The following is a 22,195-nucleotide window of genomic DNA, read 5'->3' on the forward strand; positions in this document are numbered from 1 at the left end:
TCCCTGGTGAATACAATATTGGTAAATTAGTTCCATTGATTATGATAGCAGAGGTTAATATATAGCGTTATGGTCAAAGTCTTGGATATATTCATATCTGGAGTGGATTAAGGAATTTTGCTAATTGACTTCAACTTCTTAGCAATCTTATATTGTAAGCATAAATATTTTGTAGGAGTCAGTGAAAGAGGAGCTGTTCCTCTTATGGCCACATTCCAGCAATTAGTGCAGATAAGAATGATCTTGTTTGAAGAGCAGTAGGGAAAAGCTGGGTAAATGAGGGAAAGTGTATGTGGGAAGTTCATGTTTCTTCCATGAATTCTGTGCATATTGTTTAATAATAATGCTGTTTCTTTTTTTTTTTTTTGAGATGGAGTTTTGCTCTCGTTGCCCAGGCTGGAGTGCAGTGGCACGATCTCGGCTCACTGCAGCCTCCCTCTGCCTCCTGGATTAAGTGATTTTCCTGCCTCAGCCTCTGAAGTAGCTGGGATTACAGGCGCCTGCCACCACGCCCAGCTAGATTTTGTGTTATTAGTAGAGACGGAGTTTCACCATATTGGCCAGGCTGGTGTTGAACTCCTAACCTCAAGTGATCCACCTAGCTCAGCCTCCCAGAGTGTGGGGATTACAGGCGTGAGCCACCGTACCCGGCCGAATAATGCTATTTCTTTAGCCATCTCCAAAGGCAGAAATAACAATATCTTCTTAACCAAAAAGCACTCATTGAAATTCTTATTCCTTGATGAGTCATGTTTTGCATGCTGTTTGAAGTAAGTACAACAGACACGCTCCTGGTGAGAAGTCAGATTCTTATTTAGACTTAGCGAAAAACTCACCCTCCTTTCCTGCCTGCCAGTTTCGTGTTGAGATATGACTTTGGATTGCAAATACTATATTGCGGTGAATGGACTTTCAGGCTCATTGTAAAACACAGTTCAGAATTTTAGGCACAGAGGGAAAGGTCCGATAGAGGACCTGCTGGCCATGCTTTCTGTGACACCTATTTTTTAACCTAATTTTATAAGTGAGAAAACAGAATTAGAGAATTTAAATTACTTTTTTGATGCTGTCTAGCGGGCAGGTGGTTCAGTCTGCTATTTGGACCTGAGTTCTTCTCTATTTAAGTCCTGTGTTCTCTCTGTTAACACTTTGGGGACTCCTGACTGCCTTTTCAGAACTTTATGTGTTGCTTCATTTTTGTTAGTAAAGTTAAGTCTATTTCTGTTTAAAGAAATCTTACAAAAAAAAAAAAAATTCCCAGCCTTATGAATTTGATTCACCTAATTAGAGAAGCCCCTCTGTGTAATCATCTTATCTGGTTTAGATTCCCTCCCCCCCCTGCCCGGATGTGTGAATGCCTAGACTAATTCCTTGTTACTTTGTTTAAATTTAATCTCTAGAAAAAATTACTCTCTAGGTTGTGTTTCTCAGGAAATAATAATAGCTAGCATTTATCAATAATTGTATGTCAGGCCCTGTGCTAAATGCTTTGTATTATCTCAACTTTATATTATCTTAACTTTCACAACAACCTGAAAAATATTATCTTTGTTTTATAGGCTAGAAAATTTAGACTTAAGAGAGGTTAAGCTACTTACCCAGGATACTGTAGCAAGTAAGTGTGGCAGAGCCTCTACACTAGATCTTCCTTCTGTAGAAGATAAACCTTTGACATGGCTTGGTGGATAGTAGGAATTCAAATCTTTGTTGTGTGGATGAATGAAGAATTAGGAGTATGGTTTTTAAAAAAACTACATATCAGAAACACTCCATACCCAGTGACTCAGAATCTCAAGGGTTGGACTGTGAATATTCATTTACATAGGCTTCCTAGATGATTCTTCAGCAGCCCATTCAAGGGCCAACTTTGCAGAAATTCTGAAACCTAGTATTGGCAGTGGAGATGGAGCAGAAGAGATAAGTTAGAAAAAGATTGTTTTTTTCTTTTCTTTTTACGTTTCTTCTGGCAGTTATATTTTGTGTTATTTTATTTATGGATAGCAAAGGCTTTGTAGTCCTCTGTTTTTGAGTTCAAGCTCTATCACTTAATAGCTGTATGACTTTATATACTTCACCTCTGCAGGTCATATTTCTTCCCATCTATAATTTAGAGATGATAGTGTATACCGTATAGGTTTTTTTTGTTTGATTTTGAGATGGGGTCTCTTGCCCAAACTGGAGTTCAGTGGCAAGATCATGGCTCATTGCATCCTTAAACTACTACGTTCAAGCTGTCTTCCTACCTCAGTCCCCCGAGGAGCTGGGACTACGGGCACATGCCACCATGTGCGGCTACTTTTAAAAATTTTTTGTTGAGATGGGGTCTCACTGTGTTGCCTCAGGCTGGTCTCAAACTTCTAGGCACAAGTAATCCTCTTGCCTTGGCTTCTCAAAGTGTTTAGATTACAGGAGGAAGCCACTACGCCCAGTTTTTTTTTTTTTTGTTTGTTTGTTTTTGATAATGCATGAAAGTGGTTTGGTACGGTGCCTGGCACACAGTAAGAGCACAGTATATTTTAATTGTACTAATCAGTTGGTTTTCTTTCTTTTTTGTTTTTTTGAGTTTAAGTTCTTTAAAGGAATACAGTGTGCTATGCTTATTTTCTTAACTCCTGCAGGCTTTGGCCTACCTACCACACACAGTTCTCTGCACAGTCAAAATGTTTTTGCTGATTTGAGAGATTGAAGGAGGTATAGCTAGGACTTCGCAGTTGATTCCAGTGGATTGTAAATAGGCATCAATGAATATTTCAAGATTATAAGCCTGAGTGATTGGGACAATAAGGGAGTTAGTTTTAAGAAGCTGAGTAAAATTGGAATTTGTTGTTGAATTTGGAATGATGATTTATAATTGGAAACATTCTAGAGGAAATTAAAAATACAGGAGCTTTGAGAATGAAGGTGGATATTTGGGAATCATAATTTGTTAACTGAAGTCAATCAAATGAGAGCATTCAGAGAGAAAAGAACAGAAAGATTGAGTATCAGTTTCCCTTTAAAAAGCTGTGGATATGTGATCTGGCTTCTTGAGCATCACAGTGACTGATCGGCTCGTGGTGATTGATCACTATGCTGACAGTCAATCTCTACCTATCTCATTCCATTTTCTAAGAGGCAAAATCCTTCATCAGGTGGAGAGTTGAGCTCTAGCTAAATTTCCCTTGTCCAGCATGCTCCTCCTCCCCCAACTTGTGGAAACAGTTCAAGGATTGGACTAGGAGCAGAAGTTTGGAATGGTTAAAATGTAGCAACGTGTTTCCTGAAACACAATTCCACCATAATAAAAAAGCATTTGAATGCTCCCTTGTAATTCTAGTAGACATGTAGCATTTTTAATAACACAGCCATAATCAGTGATAGGCAGTAGCATAAAGAAGCAAGAGCAAAGCGATTAAATAATAATAGCGCTACAAAAATGTGTGCTGTAGCTTACCAAACACATCATTTATGAGTTATTAGATAGGAGATAAGGCGATGTTATTGGATTGTTTTAAATTTAGTTCTTTAGGATAGTTACTAATATTAGTTTGTGTGCTGATTTTATAACTATGTGGGCCTTTATATCAGGAAACAACATAACTTACATAATTGACTAATAGAGCAAAAAAAAAAAATTCTAGTTTTTTTAAAGACGATTTTGCAGAATTTTAATAATAATTTTGTTTCAGAATTTTCAAAATTCTTTCCAAACTGTTGATTTAAACTCAAGTCATTCTTGCATACTCCTTGGAACCAGGAAGGAATAGCATGAATTTGTTTAGCCAGATTTTTTTTTTTTTTTTTAATTGAGGCAGAGTGTCACTCTGTTGCCCAGGCTAGAATGTGGTGGTGTGATCTTGGCTCACTGAAACCTCCGTCTCCTGGGTTCAGGCTATTCTTTTGCCTCAGCATCCCGAGTAGCTGGAATTACAGGCACCTGCCACGATGCCTGGCTAATTTTTGTATTTTTAGTAGAGATGGGGTTTCACCATATTGGCCAGGCTGATCTTGAACTCCTGAGCCCGAGTGATCTGCCCGCCTCGGCCAGATGTATTCTTTTAGCTTTCCTTCTGCTCCCTAACCCTAATACACCTGAGAAAAATATTCATCTATTCAGGTACTGAATATGCCATCTTTTCCTCCTGCCCAAGGACACTACCTAAACATTTTGTTTTTAAACATTTTGTCCTTGCTTTAGGACTTCATGTCGTTTGTGAAAATGCGATACTCTTGAGAAGGGTTTTGATGCTTTTCAGTATTAAGTGTAAAGGAGAGGTTACAATGAGGAGGATAAAAGTCCTAGAAAGAGAATTAGGGTGCAAAAGACCTTGTAGTTTAGGGTTGGCTTAATCTACTGTAAACGTGTAAACCATGTTTTTAGTATTAGTGTATAACAGGACACAAGTGTTTGCGTAGTTATAGAGATTATTTTAATTAAATCTAGTGTGTTTTTCTTCTGCTATAAGCATTTTTAAAATTCAATTACTCAGGGGTACAAATATAGCATTTAATGTGTATTTGTGAAACTTGCTTTAGTAAATTAAGGGAAATGCCTAATGACTCACGCCGAATTATAGAGCTGAAAAGGGATTTTGAGAGATAATTTAATCCACTCTTCATTTACAAGTGAAACAGAGGCTCAGAGTTGAGAAATATCTTTTGGGAGTGTTCCTAATTATTAATTGATAGTATTGTTGAATTCTCTTAAATTTTCTTGTGAGTTCACATGAGTTACAGTAGTTGAAATTAAGTAGTTGGAATAACAGAATGTATTTTATTTATAGTTAAAGTAGTTTTAGTTGAGGCCTGCATCAGAATTCTTCAGTGTTACGTTGTAATGCAGAGGCATACTGTATGGCACACATGAGAAACTAATTTTATGTTTCCCAATAATAATGTTTTAAACCAAGTTTAGACACTTTTTTTAAGTTGTACTCTGTAGGTGCCAGGACAGATGACATTCATAAAATGAATGCTGTTTTAAAAAAAATTTTTTTTTATGGTTTCAGAGATTTATATCTTTGGATTTTAGTTATTAAAGATGTGTTAAATGGGATGTGTGCCAGTCAGCCATTTCAAGGCCCTTTACACGTTTTGTTTTTTATGTTATTACCTTTTCAGAAGCCTTATGAGGTAGTTACTGTTGTCTAAATCCCATTTCAAAGATGAGTAAACTGACGATATAGTTAAGTGGTAGATTTAGAATTTTAGCCCTGACATAGTCTGATTCCAGAGCTCACAGCTCTACTGTTCCCTAATTGAGATACATCCAAGGAGAGTAGTCCAATTATTAGTCCAGTTTTTAAGAGTGTTCATTTTATACATACTTAAACCCAGGGCTACTATTTTTTAGTACAAATATGAAACATACAGGGAGGTCTTAGTGACCAGTTCACTGATGTGATTAACCTATAACACATTAAAGTAAAATATGGATTTACTTACTGCTTATTTGCGTATTGCAAGGACTGGTCATTGCTGACAGATTCAGGACAGCTCAAGGGAATGATGCCTAATTACATATATCTTCAAAAGAAAGGCATACATATTTCTGAAGCTGCAATTTGAAAATGAATAATCTCCACTGATGCGTTACTTACTATATTTTACTCATTGTGTATTGTGTGCTCATTAATGACTGCACAAAACACAAATGAAAGTAAAAAAAAAAAAAGAAGAACTTAAGAAAGTAATCAAGTATTTATTTCAATCTCAGTTCTATGCTGAACGCCATGGTATATACAAGAAAACTAAGGCATGATTTTATACTTGAGGTTTACAGTTTACTTTCAAAGATGAAACTAATATGTGTGAAATAGTTATGGATGGCTTATTAGCATTTAATTATTTGGAGAGATTAATAAGGGCTGTAGTATTTGGAGGATGATTTATGAAGAAGCTGAACTTGATCAGATCTGGGAAGAGCCTAAATAGGATGTGATCGATAAATGGAAAGGAGGACTTCAACAATCTAGGATGTGAGCTAAATTGAAAGCTCCATAATGGCAGGGTTTATTTCTTTTTCATTCATTCTCTATTCAAGTGATAGCTTCCTGCATGGTATTTAATAATTCCCAGTAAATATTTTACTGATGAAGGGAAGACGTGAAGGAGTTTCAAAGTATTTGGGTGATGGGTCAGTTAGGAAATTGCCCTACCTGGAATTCAGATATTTCTATTGGGAGCTGTAGGACAGCAAGTAGTTTATTTACTCATCTTGCCTTATTTCAGAAGGATTTTAAATGGGGCAGAATGGTTTGCAATTTATTTGATAGGCAGTAGTAGATTGTGTAGATCATTAAGCAAAAGAATGATAAAAGGTAAATTTATGCAGTATTAGTCTGGGTCTGGTATTTTAATTTAATTTAATTTTATTTTATTTTATTTTATTTGTTTATTGAGACGGAGTCTCACTCTGTCTCCCAGGCTGGAGTGCAGTGGCGCAATCTTGGCTCACTGCAAGCTCTGCCTCCCGGGTTCATGCCATTCTCCTGCCTCAGCCTCCCCAGCAGCTGGGACTACAGGTGCCTGCCACCACGCCCGGCTAATTTTTTTGTATTTTTTTTTTTTTTTTTTTTTAGTAGAGATGGGGTTTCACCGTGTTAGCCAGGATGGTCTTGATCTCCTGACCTCGTGATCCACCCACCTCAGCCTCCCAAAGTGCTGGGATTACAGGCGTGAGCCACCACGCCTGGCCATTTTATTCTATTTTTAACAGCTTTATTGAGTTATAATTCGCATACCATAAAGTTTACTCTTTTAAAGTATGTAATTGAGTAGTTTTTAGTTATAGTCACAAGGTTGTACAACCATTTCCAGTTAATTTTATTTTATTTTTTAATGCCTGGATGCTACTTATTAGAATCTAGTCAATTTAGAACATTTTCATGACCCCGAAAATCCCCACACTGAGTGGCAGTCATTCTCGTTGCCTCTACCCTCAACCCTTGGCAAACACTAATTTACTTTCTGTCTTTATAGATTTGCCTCGTTTGGCCATTTCATGTAAATGGAATCATAAAATCTGTGGCTTTTTGTGACTGATTTCTTTCATGGGGCAACTGCTGACTGCTGTAGTTGTCTTCAGTGGGGATAGTTGGACGTGTAGCAAAGAGATTGGGAAGACATGGATCTTTGAAAGCAAAATTAAAGGAATGGGTAGAGGGATAAAGGAAGGCCTGTGGATAAAGGAAAATCATCTTAGGAGGGAAATGTTTACCGATTACTTAGTGATTTCTATTCACTGTTAGGTCCTTTAATCCTTATGACAACCTCTGAATTTAGTTTTATTCCCTATGCATTAGGAATAGTCTATGATGACAGGATCACAGGCTAGTAAATGGTGGAACAGGCATTCACTCGTGTCTTTTTAATTTCAAGGTTCATGTTCTTTTCTCCCCACTAGTGAAAAGCAAGTTAAGATTTTAAGGTTTAGGCTTAAAGGGACCAGGAGAATGTTTCTGTTGACACAGTGTAGGCGTCCAGGTTCTTCCACTCAACAGTCCATCAGTATTTTTGTGTCAGGTTAAACATTGACTTGCATGTAGTGAGAAAAATAATGGAGGGAATTGGAAAAGTTTTTTTTTTTTTTTTTTTTTGAGACGGAGTCTCGCTGTGTTGCCCAGGCTGGAGTGCAGTGGCCGGATCTCAGCTCACTGCAATCTCCGCCTCCCGGGTTCACGCCATTCTCCTGCCTCAGCCTCCCGAGTAGCTGGGACTACAGGCGCCTGCCACCTCGCCCGGCTAGTTTTTTGTACTTTTTAGTAGAGACGGGGGTTTCACCGTGTTAGCCAGGATGGTCTCGATCTCCTGACCTTGTGATCTGTCCGCCTCGGCCTCCCAAAGTGCTGAGATTACAGGCTTGAGCCACCGCACCCGGCCTGGAAAAGTTTTTTAAACCATTGCTGTTTATCTTTATAGCTAATATTGTCTTACTCTACTTGACAAATTTCCCTGTGAACTAGCCACTACATTCTTATTTTAAAAGTTTCTGGCTGGGCACAGTGGCTCATGCCTTAATCCCAGCACTTTGGGAGGCCGAGGCCGGCGGATCACCTGAGGTCAGGAGTTTGAGACCAGCCTGACCAACATGGAGAAACTCCATCTTTACTAAAAGTAAACACAAAATTAGCTGGGCGTGGTGGCACATGCCTGTAATCCCAGCTACTCAGGAGGCTGAGGCAGGAGAATCGCTTAAACCCAGGAGGAGGAGGTTGTGGTGGGCCAAGATCGCGCCATTGTACTTCCGCCTGGGCGATAAGAGCAAAACTCCGTCACAACAACAGCAACAACAACAACAAAGTTTCTAACACCAAATTACCTTTTTGAGCTTTGGTATTGTATGACGAAAACTAAGTTGAGAATTGAGATATTATGGGAGTAGGCATTGGGATTAATTTGTAAACCTCTATTTTCATTTGGGATTTATTTGGTAATGATATCTTACATAAAATTATGTAAGATGTATTTTATTTTTATGATATGGTAAGGGTATAAGCAAGTCATTCATATTAGGATAGAATTATTTGAACTTTAGTGGTTGTCAGTATTAAAGTTTTGGAAAGAGTTGTGCTAGATCCTTAAAGTCTCTTCTATCCTTAAGTTCTGGGGTCTTATATTTATTTTGTTATATCATTTCATTTGTTGAACTATTGAAAGTTAAAACTTGTTCCATATATAGAGGCACAGGCAGAGTAGATTTAGCATCATTCTTAAGGGCCCTATAATTTTCAGAATTATAATGGAACATTGGCTTCAAAGTCACCACTATATTAACCCCTAACAAGAGAGTATAATTGTACGTGCTTTTAATGTACAAGCATTTGAAATTTGTAAAATTAAAAATAATATCCAAGGCAAGGGATGTTAATGCTCTTACAATACAGGCATAAATTGTTTTACTACTGAAAAAGGTTCTTTCTTTTAATGGATTTCTTTTCTTTTAGGTGAGTACAGTCAATAATATAACAGATACCTGAATTCATTGTTTTAAGGAACAAAACAGCATTATTGGTGACTGTCCCCAAATCCACTTCCTCTTTCCTCAGAGGCAATTACTGCTGTGACAGACTTACCTTTTTTTTTTTTTTTTTGGTATAAAACTCATCTTTCTTTTGCTATTGATTTCTGCCAGTCCAGCCTCCTCTCTCACCTAGCCTTCTTATATTTCTACTGTTATTCTTCTAGTCATCAAGGCTTTGATAGCTTCAAAAGTGCTTTTGAATTCTTTTCTCTGTATTCCTTTCTCTAAGCAAGTCATTTTTCAAGTCCCTTACCACCTCCCTTTCCCAGCCAAAATCAGCATTGTAGATTTTTTTCATTGCTGCCATAGTAAGAGCTTTTCTTTGTATTTAACTTGCTTCTCTAAGTCACAAAGAAACATTTTTGGTTTAGTTTTTTTTTTCTTTTTGGAGACAGAGTCTCGCTCTGTCACCCAGGCTGAAGTGCAGTGACGTGATCTTGGCTCACTGCAACCTCTTTCTCCTGGGTTCAAGCGATTCTCCTGCCTCAGCCTCCTGAGTAGCTGAAATTATGGGTGCTCATCACCATGCCTGGCTAGTTTTTATATTTTTAGTAGAGATGGAGTTTTGCCATGTTGGCCAGGGTGGCCTCAAACTCCTGACCTCAGGTGGTCACCCACCTGGACCTCCCAAAGTGCTGGGATTACAGGCATGAGCCACTGCTCCTGGCCACAACGTGATGTTTTGATATAAGGAAACCTTGTGTCATGAGTCTTACAGTCAAGCTAATTAATGTATTTGTTATCTTTTTTGTGTAATAACACTTAAGATCTCCTTTAGGCAAATTTTAACTGTAAAATACTGTATATTATTAACTGTAGTTACTATGCTATAGCTTAGATCTCTAGTACTTATTCATCTTATAACTGGAAACTTGTACACATTGATCAACATCTCTCCAATTCCTCCATCTCTCAATACGTGGCAACTGCCATTCTACTTATTTCTCAGATTCTATTTTAGATCCCCATATATGAATACATTGTTTTCCTTATCTTTGATTTTCAGTAGTTTGACTTTGTGCCTAAGTGTGGTTTTCTTTATATTTATTCTGCTTGGGTGTTCTTGAGTCTCTTAAATCTCTAAATTTCTTTCACTAAATTGGCCAATTTTTTTGTGTGTTTGTTTTTGAGATGGAGTCTCGCTCTGTTGCCAGGCTGGAGTGCAGTAGCGTGATCTCGGCTCACTGAAACCTCCACCTCCTGGGTTCAAGCGATTCTCCTGCCTCAGCCTCCCATAATTTATTTTTAGTAGAGGTGAGGTTTCGCTGTGTTGGCCATGCTCGTCCTGAACTCCTGGCCTCAAGTGATCCACCTGCCTCGGCCTCCCTAAGTGCTGGGATTACAGGCGTGAGCCACCCCGTCTGGCCCGCCCCTATTTCTTTTAAAAAATATTTTTGCTACACTCTCTTCTCCTTCTGGGACTTCAGTGTGTCACTTTTTCTTTCCTTTTTTTTTTTTTTTTTGAGACAGAGTCTTGCTCTGTTGCCCAGACTGGAGTGCAGTGGCTCAATCTCAGCTCACTGCAAGTTTCGCCTCCTGGGTTCACGCCATTCTCCCACCTCAGCCTCCCGAGTAGCTGGGACCACAGGCGCCTGCCACTGCGCCCGTTCAATTTTGTTACTGTATTTTTAGTAGAGACGGAGTTTCTCTGTTAGCCAGGATGTTCTCGATCTCCTGACCTCATGATCTGTCTGCCTGGGCCTCCCAAAGTGCTGGGATTACAGGTGTGAGCCACTGCGCCTGGCCGTGTGTGTCACCTTTTTGATATTGTCCTTGATAAGTCCCTGAAGCTCTGTTATTTTCTTTTTCTTTGTTTTTTTTCCCACCCTGTTTTCAGAATGAATAATTTCTACTTCTCGGCCTTTATTTTCGTTTATCTGGTGATATTTCCTTTATTATCAATTGCAAGTCTATGTTAATACTCATTGTTGATTTGAAGTCTTTATCTGATAATTCCAGCATTTGGGTCATCTTAGAATTGCCTTCTGTTGAGTGTCTTCTGGGAGAATGGGTTACGTTTTCCTGGTTCTTCCTATGTGAGGTAATTTTGGTTTGTATGAATGTAACACTCTTGTTTATTCATTCTCTTGTTAAACATTTGTTTTGCTTCCAGTTTTGGGTCTTTATGAACTATTCTGTTGTGATCATACATGGACACAATCATGTGGACAACTGTTTTTGTTTTTCTTGTGTGGATTCTAACTAGAGGTAGAATTCCTGGGTCAGATGGTAAGTGATTGCTAAATTGTTTTCCTAAGTGGCTGTATCATTTTGCATTCTAGCTAGTAATGTTTTTACTTTTGTTGTTGTTGTTATACAGCCCTCCCTCTAACAAGTAATGTTTGAAAGCACCTCAGTGCACTTTTAATTTGGATTTTAAAAATTCCATGGAGTTGAGTGTCCTTTTGTTTAATAACCATTTTTCTTTTTCTGGGAATGGTTAGTGTCTTTTACCTTTCCTTCTTTTGTTTCCTCTCTTCCTCCTCCATCCCTCCCTTGTCATGAACATCTAGGTACCCTTAATATGTTGAAGAGATTATCTCTGTCTCTCAGTGTAGATAATTTTTCTCTGTTATTCATTTTTTCTTTTGGCTACTTTAGGTGTGTTTTTGTAAAGAAGTTTTTAATCTTTACATAATTGAAATAAACTTTTTCAGTGTGTGGATTTTAAGTTATAGTTAGAAAGTCTCCTGCACTCTAGGATTATAAACTATATCACATTTCCTTTTAAGCCTTATATTCGATATATTTAGATTTATCCTGCTTTAACATGTGCAGTAGGTATCCAGTATTATTTTCTTTCTCATAACTGCTGAGGCTGGCAGGTCATGAGGTCAGGCATTCAAGACCAGCCTGACCAACATGGTGAAACCTCGTCTCTACTAAAAATACAAAAATTAGCTGGGCGTGGTGGCGGATGCCTGTAGTCCTAGCTACTTGGGAGGCTGAGGTAGGAGAATCGCTTCAACCCAGGACGCAGAGGTTGTAGTGAGCCAAGGTGGCGCCACGGGACTCCAGCCTAGAGAACAGAGCAAGACTCCATCTCAAAAAAAAAAAAAAAAAGTGTGTGATAGAATACTCATAAAGTTTACTGTTTAACCATTTCTAATTGTGCAGTTTAGTGGCATAAAGTACATTCACGTTATTGTCTAGCCATCACCATCCTCCATGATCCAGAACTTTTTTATCTTCCCAAACTGAAACTCTACCCATTAAACAGTAACTTCCTATTCTCTCCCCACAATGCAAAGTCCCAGGCAAATACCATTCCGCTTTCCATCTTTATGAATTTGACTTTTCTAGGTACCTCCTGTAAGTGCAATTGTACAATAGTTGTCTTTTTGTGATTGGTTTATTTTACTTATACTGTATTCAAGGTTCATCCATGTTGTAAGCACGTATCATGTGTTTCCTTTTTAAGGCTGACTAATACTCCATTGGAAGTATATATCGTATTTTGTTTATCCATTCACATGTTAATGGATGCTTGGGTTGCTTCCACCTTTTGGTTATTGCCGATATTGCTGCTATGAACATGCACGTACAAATACCTGTTCAAGTTCCTGCTTTCAGTTCTTTTGGGTATATACCCAGAAGTGGAATTGTTGGGTCGTGTATTTAATTTTTGGTGGAACTATTGTATAGTTTTCCACAGCACTGCACCATTTTAAACTCTCACCAGCATTGCACAAGGGTTTCAATTTCTTTACATTTCCCCAACATTTGTTATTTTCTGTTTTTTTTGATAGTAGCCATCCTAATGGGTGTGATGTGGTATTTCATTCTGGTTTTGATTTCCATTTTCTTTATTATTAGTAAGGTTGAACATCTTTTCATGTGTTTATTGGCCATTTGTATATTTTCTTTGGAGAAATGTCCGTACAAGTTCTTTGCTCATTTTTCAGTTGGGCTGTTTTTGATTGTTGTGTTGTTCTTTATTCGGGATATTAATCCCTTACAGATAGTGATTTGCAAATATTTTCTCCCATTCTGTAGATTGCCTTTGCACTGTGTTGACTGTGTCCTTTGATACACAAAAGTTTTTACTTTTGATGAAGTTTTTCTTTTTTTCTTTTGTTACTTGTGCTTTTGGTGTCATAGTCAAGAGATTATAGCCAAATTTAGTATCATGAAGCTTTTCACGTTATGTTTTTTTCTAAGAGTTTTATAGTTTTAGCTCTTGTGTTTAGGTCTGTGGTCCATTTTGAGTTAACTTTTGTGTATGGTATAAGGTAAAGGTACAACTTCATTCTTTTGCATATGGATATCCAGTTTTCCAGCACCATTTGCTCAAAAGACTGCCCTTTTTTCATCTTAGTAGTTATGGCATCCTTATTAAAAATCATTTAATTATATATGTGAGAGTTTATTTCTGGGCTCCTTATTCTGTTAGTCCTTATGCCAGTACCATACTGTTTTGGTCACTATAGCTTTGTAGTAACTTTTAAAATGAGAAAATGTGAGATCTCCAACTTTGTTCTTTTTCAAGATTATTTTGGCTATTCAGGATCCTTTGAGAGTCATATGAATTTTAGGATGGATTTTTCTATTTCTGCAAAAATGTTATTAGGATTTTGATGGTAATTGCCTGAATCTGTGGATCGATTTGGGTAAATAGCTTTCAGATATGAAAGTTTGTCGCAAGTCTGAATGCTATACTAAATGCAGTTATCCAGATGGCAAAGTTAAGAAAAAAATGAAGCCATTTAAACCTATTTTTAAAGCTTATTAGGAGGGAATGAGATCAGATTGCTTACTAGCTGTCCAAAAAAGAGTTTTTGCCAAAAGTGACTTAGAGCAGGGGAGAAGCTGCTTTTATGAATTACTTTTTTGTTTATTTTTTATTGTAATTTTATAATAATTTTTTTAAAGACGTGGTCTTGCTCTGTTGCCCAACTGGAGTGCAGTGGGGCAGTCATAGCTCCTCCATGGCTCAAGTGATTCTCCCAGCCTCCCAGTAGCTAGGTGTGAGCTGGACTACAGGTATGAACTGCTATGTCCAGCTGATTTTTAAATTTTTTTGTAGAGATGGGGACCTCGATTTGTTGCCCAGGCTGGTGTTCACCTCTTGTCCTCAAGTGACCTTCCTGCTTTGGCCTCACAAAGTGCTGGGACTACAGGCGTGAGCCATCACACCCAGCTCATAAATGACCTTTTTGAATATCCAGGAAAACTTTACAGAAAATTGCAAGGGCTATGGAAAAATAAATTACACTGGTAGGATTTATAAATTCAAAGCAAAAATTTATTTTGGAAAAGTAAGGTTAAAAGCGGGTTGTGGCCAGGCGTGGTGGCTGACACCTGTAATCCCACCACTTTGGGAGGCTGAGGCCAGCTGCTCACTTGAGGTCGGGAGTTGGAGACCAGCCTGACCGACATGGAGAAACCCTATCTCTACTGAAAGTACAAAATTGACCAGGCATGGTGGCTCATGCCTGTAATCCCAGCTACTTGGGAGGCTAAGGCAGGAAAATCGCTTGAACCTGGGAGGTGGAGGTTGCGCTGAGCCGAGATCTCACCATTGCACTCCAGCCTGGGCAACAAGAGCAAAACTCTGTCTCAAAAAAAAGAAAACAAAACAAAAAACAAGAACCTTGAACTTAAACATAGTGATTACATCCTTAAATTATCATTTTAAAAGTTCATATGTCAAATGCCAATTAATTGTTAGGCAACAGTTTTTTTTTTAGTCAAAGAAAAAGTGAGAAAAACTCTTCTACCATCTGCTTGTACAAAATTTCTTCTTTATGGCGACTAATTTTTAGAGTTCATAAAAATACCTTAATATGTAGTTATTTCATGTGTAAAACTCAATAGAATTGGTAGGTTAATGGAGGCTAGTTTACATTTGAAAAGGTTTATTTTGAAGTTTTAAACAAATTTAGTATTTAATATACTTTCTCATTTTTTTCTTTTTTCTTATTGTTATAAAGAAAATTCAAATGAAGTTTGTAAGCAAAACTTATGTAGCTGTATCTAAATCCCCTCCAGTTTACTTGACTGTGCTCCTCTAATACTACTGTATTTTACTTGTGTTGATTTGAAAATGGTTGGGGATATACTTTGTCCCATTGTATCCTTTTAACTCAGTTCAGCATTTCCTTCAGGTCTTTTTGGACTCAACTTTTTAATCTCTTCCTGTCCTTAAATGTTTCTTATCTCATATATGAGCATTAAAATATTTTTGTATGAGTGTTAAAAAGTATTTTTTTAAGTCTGAGATTTCTACGGTTCTATTCTTGTTTTTAAAATTATTGCAGTGTATTTTCTGTATGTGTATTCTCTGAACTTTGACTTGTGGTTTTTTTTTTTTTAATTTCAAATCTTAATTTTTAAAGTTTGCTAATAATATAAGGCAGGTGGTTTTAAAGAGTGATATTTTTTGTCATTCAGCACTTTCCTCCCTGATGGAGAAAATGTGAGTTTTTGAAGGTTGAGCCTTCAAACCTTTTTTAAAAGTTTAGGAGATAACTTTATTTTTTTAGATTGTATCCTGTACCACATTTTTTTTTGAGCCAGGAACCAAATTAGTTTTTGGAGTCTAAGCAATTTATAAAGTTAAGTAAACTGTGATATTTCCCCTCATATTTTTTAAGAATTGGTGAAAATACTGTTGTCTTTGATTATTATCAAATGCTGTAATTTAGCAGTCTGCATAACTAATGTAGACAGACTTTACATGATTTAGTTCTTTTGGTATATTAAAAATTTAAATCTAAGGTAGTAGAACATGAGTTGCTGCTCCCCAAAATGTAGTGGATTATTTTGTTGTGGCATTTAAAATGCATTAGAGGTAATTAAGTAAATTATGGTATATCCATACAGTTGGATACCATATACATTTATTTTTGTGTTTTGGGAATAGCATATTTGTTTTGATTATGTATTGACTGTTTTGTATTAGGTTCATTCGATCCTTTTGGTGTTTATTATGAAAGTAATTCATTGATGAATATACTCAGCCTAGGAAATTCGATTTTGGCCAGGAATGGGGTCTTAATCAGTCTGGTAAGCTGGTTAAATGAATGTTTCTTAAGGAAATTTCTACTGCAATGTGGTCTGTACTTCAAATATGACTGTTGTATTTAGGAGATGATATTTACACACATAAAAATATGTGTGACTTGTAGTTGAAATGAAGAGTAATTGAAAGAAAGGATGCCTGATAGTTAAAATGATCAAGAAAGACTTCCTGGAGAAGTTTTAAGTTGTGAAAGTTGTGATAAAAGCTTTTTTTTTTTTTTTCCAGCAGGTGCAGTGTGAGTGTAGATAATGTGGGGGGTGGGGGGGAATGGACAAGATACAGGGGAAAAAAGAGTAGCAGGTGTAGTAAGCTTAGAACTGGGTTTATGTAAGCAAGTGATAGCAGATGCTTACAAAAATTGGAAATGATTATGGAGAACTTTAATATTCAGCTACAGGAATCAGAGAATGATATAATTGTTCATGTGGATGGACCTTTAGGAACAATTTTATAATGGATAATTTTACAGAAATGGAAACAAGCTTGTACTTAATGTTGTAGGTAATAGAGCATCATTTGAAGATTTTTGAGTTAGGCCGTTTGAAATTGGGAAATACATATTTGGTCTTCAACCCCATTTTCAGACATACAATTCCTAAAATTCTTAGAAACTCCAAAGTGATGTCTGTTTGAGTGCTGATGGGATGACTGTTGGCTGGCAGCCCCTAGGTAACTTCAAGATGGAGCTGGTCACTTGAAAGACCAAGGCATGATTAGTGAGTTGGGACTTCCAGCCCCACCCTCCAACCACTGGGGCTGAAGGTTAAGTTGATCAACAATGGTTTAGTCAATCCTGTCTGCACTGAAGGCTCTATAAAAACCCCAAAGGAGAGGATTTGGAGAGCTTTCAGATAGCTGAACACGTGGAGGTTCTGGGAGGGTGGTACGCTCGAGAGGGTATGGAACGTCCACATCTCTTCCCACACACCTCACCCTGTGTGTGTCTTTATCTGTATGCTTTGTAATATTGTTTATAATAAACCAGCTAATGTGTTTCTCTGAATTTTGTGAGCCACTTTAGCATGTTAATTGAACTCAAAGAGTTCATCTTCAAGCTGGTGAGTCAGAAGTTCCAGAGGCTGGGGCTTGTGACTGGTGTCTGAAGAAGGGGGGCAGTCTTGGGGACTGAACCTTCAACCTGTGGATTCTGATGCTATCTCCAGGTAGATAGTACTGGAATTGAATTACAGAACACCCAGCTGGTGTCCACTGAAGAACTGATTGCTTTTTTGTTGTTGGGAGAGACCCTCCACACATTTGATGTTGGGAGAAACCCTCTACACATTTGGTCAGGGAAGTCTTCTTTGTTGATTGTTGTGGTGGTGGTGTGAAAGCAGAGGAAAAAACAATTTGAACATTGGTTTTTAGGTATATTATTCTCTTGTCCTTTGTAGGAGTTCTAGAATTGAAAATACTGTTTTGTCCTGTTTTAGGGTATTGTTGGATATAGCAACTTGAATTGCAGTGGTAACAAATAAAAGTAGAGAGATTAATATATGGGATCAGACCAAGGAATAGTTAGGTGTTAATAATTCACTAAGTATTGGTCAGATGGTAGTAGGCTTTTAGATAGTGTTTTAGTTCAACAGTTTAGATTGCCTTGTATTAAACAAGTTTTTATTTTCATATAGTATACTAGTCAGTTTCATTTGTCCACTGGTAAGGTATTAAACTATACTGGATCGGAAGGAGAGCACCTAACATAGTAGGAGCAGTGTTAATAGTGGCTTGGTGGCATGAAATGGGTTGGAGTGTTGAGAAATTGTCAGCTGTTTTTATGGTTAAGGAGTTTAATGTGGTGTCAGGGCAGCTGGGAGAGGTCAGAGGCCAAATAATAAATGGACTTTTTTTTGTACCTTACAAGGAAATTTTTGTTTTGTTTTGTTTTGTTTTTAAAAAAAACATGGACAGTGTGGAACTGTTGAAGAGGTTAGTCAGTAAACCAGTATCACTTTTTTTTTTTTTTTAAACAGATTATGGTGTCCCCTTATTTTTAATGATTTAATCTATTTGGCACACTTTTTTTTTTTGAGACGAAGTCTTGCTCAGTCATGCAGGCTGGAATACAGTGGCATGATCTTCGCTCACTGAAACCTCCGTCTCACGGGTTCAAGCAATTCTCCTGCCTCACCTTCCTGAGTAGCTGGGATTACAGGCACCTGCCACCACGCCCTGCTAATTCTTGTATTTTAATAGAGATGGGGTTTCCCATGTTGGTCAGGCTGGTCTCGAACTCCTTATCTCAAGTGATCGTCTCTCCTCGGCCTTGGCGCACTCAGTTCTTGAACTTAATTTAGAGGCTAAAATATTCCCCAAAGATATTATTTATTTATTTGTTTATTTTTTGAGACAGAGTCTCACTGTGTCTCCCAGGCTGGAGTGCAGTGGTGTGATCTCGGCTCACTGCAACCTCCACCTCCTAAGTTCAAGCGATTCTCTTCCCTTAGCCTCTCTAGTAGCTGGGATTACAGGTGTCCACCGCCACGCCTGGCTAATTTTGTATTTTTAGTAGAGTTGGGGGTTTAATCATGTTGGTCAGGCTGGTCTTGGACTCGTGTCCTCAAGTAATCCACCTGCCTCAGCCTCCCAATGTGCTGGGATTACAGGCACGAGCCACTGCTCACAGCCTAATTTCTATAGTTTTAGTAGTGAGGGTGTTTCACCATGTTGGCCAGGCTGGTCTCGAACTCCTGACCTCAGGTGATCCACCCACCTCAGCCTCCCAAAGTGCTAGTATTACAGGTGTGAGCCACCACGTCCGGCCCTCAGTAGCTCAATAGGTTGTTTTTTTTTTTTTTTTTTTTTTCATTTTATCTTAGAAAAAAAGATTCTGCAGATGTTAAGAGTTGAAGAATGTCACAGCAATTACCTGTCTGCTATTTAGCAGTGAGTTTGAATATGGAATAAAATAAAATGTTACATTCTCTTTAAAGCCTGCTTATAGTTAATAGCTTTTCCCACATAGCTAAAAAGTGTCCAGCTATCTCCTAAGTAGCCCCCACATACTGCTTGTCAGAGCTCAGCTTTTATAATTTCTGATCCTTATTTATGTTGTTGTTATTTTGTTAGAAGAATATAGGCGAAATCTGTGACAAAATATTAAATATTATATTTATTTGGTATGAAATGATGTACAATGAAAAAAATCTCCCTCTCATTTCTGTTCATCACCTCCCCAGTTCCCTTTTTTGGAGATAACCAGTTCCCTTTTTTGGAGATAACCAAAATTATTCTGGTATAGTCTTCTAGAGATACCTTGTGCCTATACAAAATATTTTATATGTTTTTACTCCTCCCCATTACTTTTATATAGATATACCATACTTGATACATTGTTCTGTATCTTTGTTCAATTAGTAATACATTTTGGAAATTGTTTCATATGGCTATACTAAGAGCTTCCTCAGTCTGTGTTTTGTAGCTGCATAATGTTCCATAGTATAAACTTAGCATATTTTAATAGTTTCCAGTTTGATTGTTATTTCCAGTCTTTTGCTGTTAGAAGCAAGATTGTAGCTAATGACCTTGGTTGTATATTATTTCACATATATTCCTGAAGGATCAATTTCTTGAAGTGGAATTTCTTTTCAAAAGCTCCGGGCATTTATAATTTTGATACAATTGTGAATGTGGGGTTAAATGAAGTGAAACTATGGAGTTTGGTATATTATTTACCTATGATGGAATCTCACTTCGTAACAAATGAAATTCTAAGAAATAAATGTATAATTGCTAAAATATTAGTGAAATCTTTATAATTTATTTTGTTTTGCAGGTATACAAAACTAGGATATGCTGGAAATACAGAACCACAGTTTATCATTCCTTCCTGTAAGTATTTCTTTTAAGCCCCAAATGTGCTGATTTAAAATATCTCCTTCCCTTATAATTTAAGTAAAAGAAGTAATCAGTTCTGAAGTCCTGTAAGATTTAGTCCTTTAAAAACATGATTTGCCAAGTTCTAAGTGTGGCCTCATTTTTGTACCTCTGACCATTCATTTCAGCTTTCTATTTAGCTCCCCATTTGCCTTGTCTACCAAATATCTCTTTTTAAAGAAAAAAAGAAATGAACTGATAATGAAACAGTACCCCCGTTTTTAGGGTGATATTATAGTTAATAGTATGTGGGTATAACTAATTATCAAGTAGTCCATTCCTCATCATATACCTGTGAAGACTGTCCTTTGGTTTGTGGATATGACTACTTTTTGCAGGGCCTGTATCTGTTGACATCCTCACTGAGTGCCCATGTTTCAAAATAAGGATGGAAGGACAGTATCTCACCTTTAGAGATGTTGACCTCAGCTATTTTCTAATATCCTATAACCATACTGTTGTATATTATGTCTTTAGAGTATTTTTGTTTTATCATTAACTTTCAGTAGTTTTTAAAAAATATTCTGACATTGGTTTGTTAGTGCTCTTGTTTGTTAGCATAGATCTGTTCCTTGATGAACGTAGTTTTACACTTTTGACTTGCAAAGAGTTCACGTTTTTTGTACATAATATAGTAACACTTCTGATCTATTTGTCTTACATCCAAACTAAAACTTTTGCATACCAAATGACAAACCTTTTGAGCCATTGCTTGATGGTTCTCACTCCTAGATATTTTAATTTTGAGAGTGTCACTAATTTTTCAGTCTTATTTATGTGACTGAATTTTTTGTATTTCATTGTTACTCATTTATGAAAATAAGAAAATGGAAAAATGAATATGTAGAGAGTAATGAAAGCAGTGTATGTTTCAGAATCAATGAGGTTGAGAATAAGATAGGTATTGTTAGGTTTTGCCAAAAACTGGATCTTTAGTATCGCTTGAGTATTCATTGGACACAAGAAGTCAACTGTTGTGTCATTTGTGTAGTAAGAACAAAATTAAATATGTAACATTAAAGAAATAACACAAGAGGTGATACTGATGAAACAGCTCATTCATGTGAGTCTAGTGAGCTTTATTATTACCTTTTAAATATTTTATTCATACATGTTTGTTGTCTGCTGAACATGAAGAACAGGTTTGCTTTTCTTTATTGTTTTTCCCACATTTATATGTCAATACATGTATTGTTTTTTTTTTTGTCTGTTTTAAGAATTTGGTGATACATGTTGGCTTTATTGCTAACTAATGTAGAGGTACTTCTTTGGGCTAGTACTTGACTTTAGTTGTATTTCAGTTTAGTGTTAGACCATTGTGTATGTACTTACTGGTTTCTTTAAGCTACCGTAACAAAGTACCAAAAACTAGTTGGCTGAAAACAACAGAAGCTTACAATTCTGGAGTCCAGAAGTACAAAATCAATGTGGCAGCAGGGTCATAGTCTTGCTCACCAGCTTCTGATGTTTCCTCAGGATCCTTGGCTCATAGATGCATCACTCCAGTCACATGGCTGTCTTCTTGCTGTGCATCTTTAGATCATCATCCTTCTGTGTGTCTGTGTTCAAATTTTCCCTTTCTATGAGGACACTAGTCATATTGGATTAGGGGCCACCTTGATAATCTCGTTTTAACTGAGAAGACCCTGTTTCCAAACACAGTTACATTCTGAGGTACTGGGGGTTAGGACTTCAACATATCTTTTTGGGGGTGCACAATTCAACCTGTAACAATGCTAATGGCTTTTAATCTTTTGTGTATAATCTTTTGTTATGATTGTTTGTGTCAGGAGACTACTAAAGTTATTTCTGCCATCTAAGCAAAATTGGTTTTGGTTATATTCTTAAATGGCTGTGTTAACTTTTTGTTGGAGGCCTACATAATTTTGATTGTTTGAACCATTGGATCTCATCGCTGTTGAAATCATTTTTTATTTTCTCTCTGCCAAAATATGAAGTCTTTGCTATGATTAGTTGCAGTATGTTAAAAATTCGTTTGCCTGGTGTAAGAAAGTTTTCAATTCTCGAGTGTTTTTTTCTTACCCAGTTTTAATGCTGCAGGTACAGGGTTTATAATTAGCAGATAAAGACATTGCCACTATCTTTTACTGATGAGTATTGATATTTGATCTGGAAAGCCTATGCAACTGGTTCAAGGTTTTTTTTTATATGCATATATATTTTTAGGAAATTTATAGTGAGCCACCTAGATGTCTATGTACATTATAAGTAAATTGCTAGAAAGAATTTCTGGCATTTAGAAGGACTAGATGGTGGATTTAAAATGTTTTTTC

At 37.0% G+C, this 22,195-nt stretch overlaps 1 protein-coding gene across 1 annotated transcript in view; it reads left to right on the forward strand.

The window, feature by feature from the left end:
- Positions 1 to 22,195, forward strand: part of ACTR3 (actin related protein 3) — a 70,995-nt gene that overhangs the window by 3,828 nt on the left and 44,972 nt on the right. The window contains exon 2 of the mRNA XM_033231719.1: positions 19,801 to 19,856. Coding sequence (XP_033087610.1) covers positions 19,801 to 19,856 — 56 coding nt within the window. The remainder of the gene's footprint in view (positions 1 to 19,800; positions 19,857 to 22,195) is intronic.

Source organism: Trachypithecus francoisi, unplaced genomic scaffold, assembly GCF_009764315.1.
Source record: "Trachypithecus francoisi isolate TF-2019V2 unplaced genomic scaffold, Tfra_2.0 Lachesis_group13, whole genome shotgun sequence".
Taxonomy (NCBI): Eukaryota; Metazoa; Chordata; class Mammalia; order Primates; family Cercopithecidae; genus Trachypithecus; species Trachypithecus francoisi.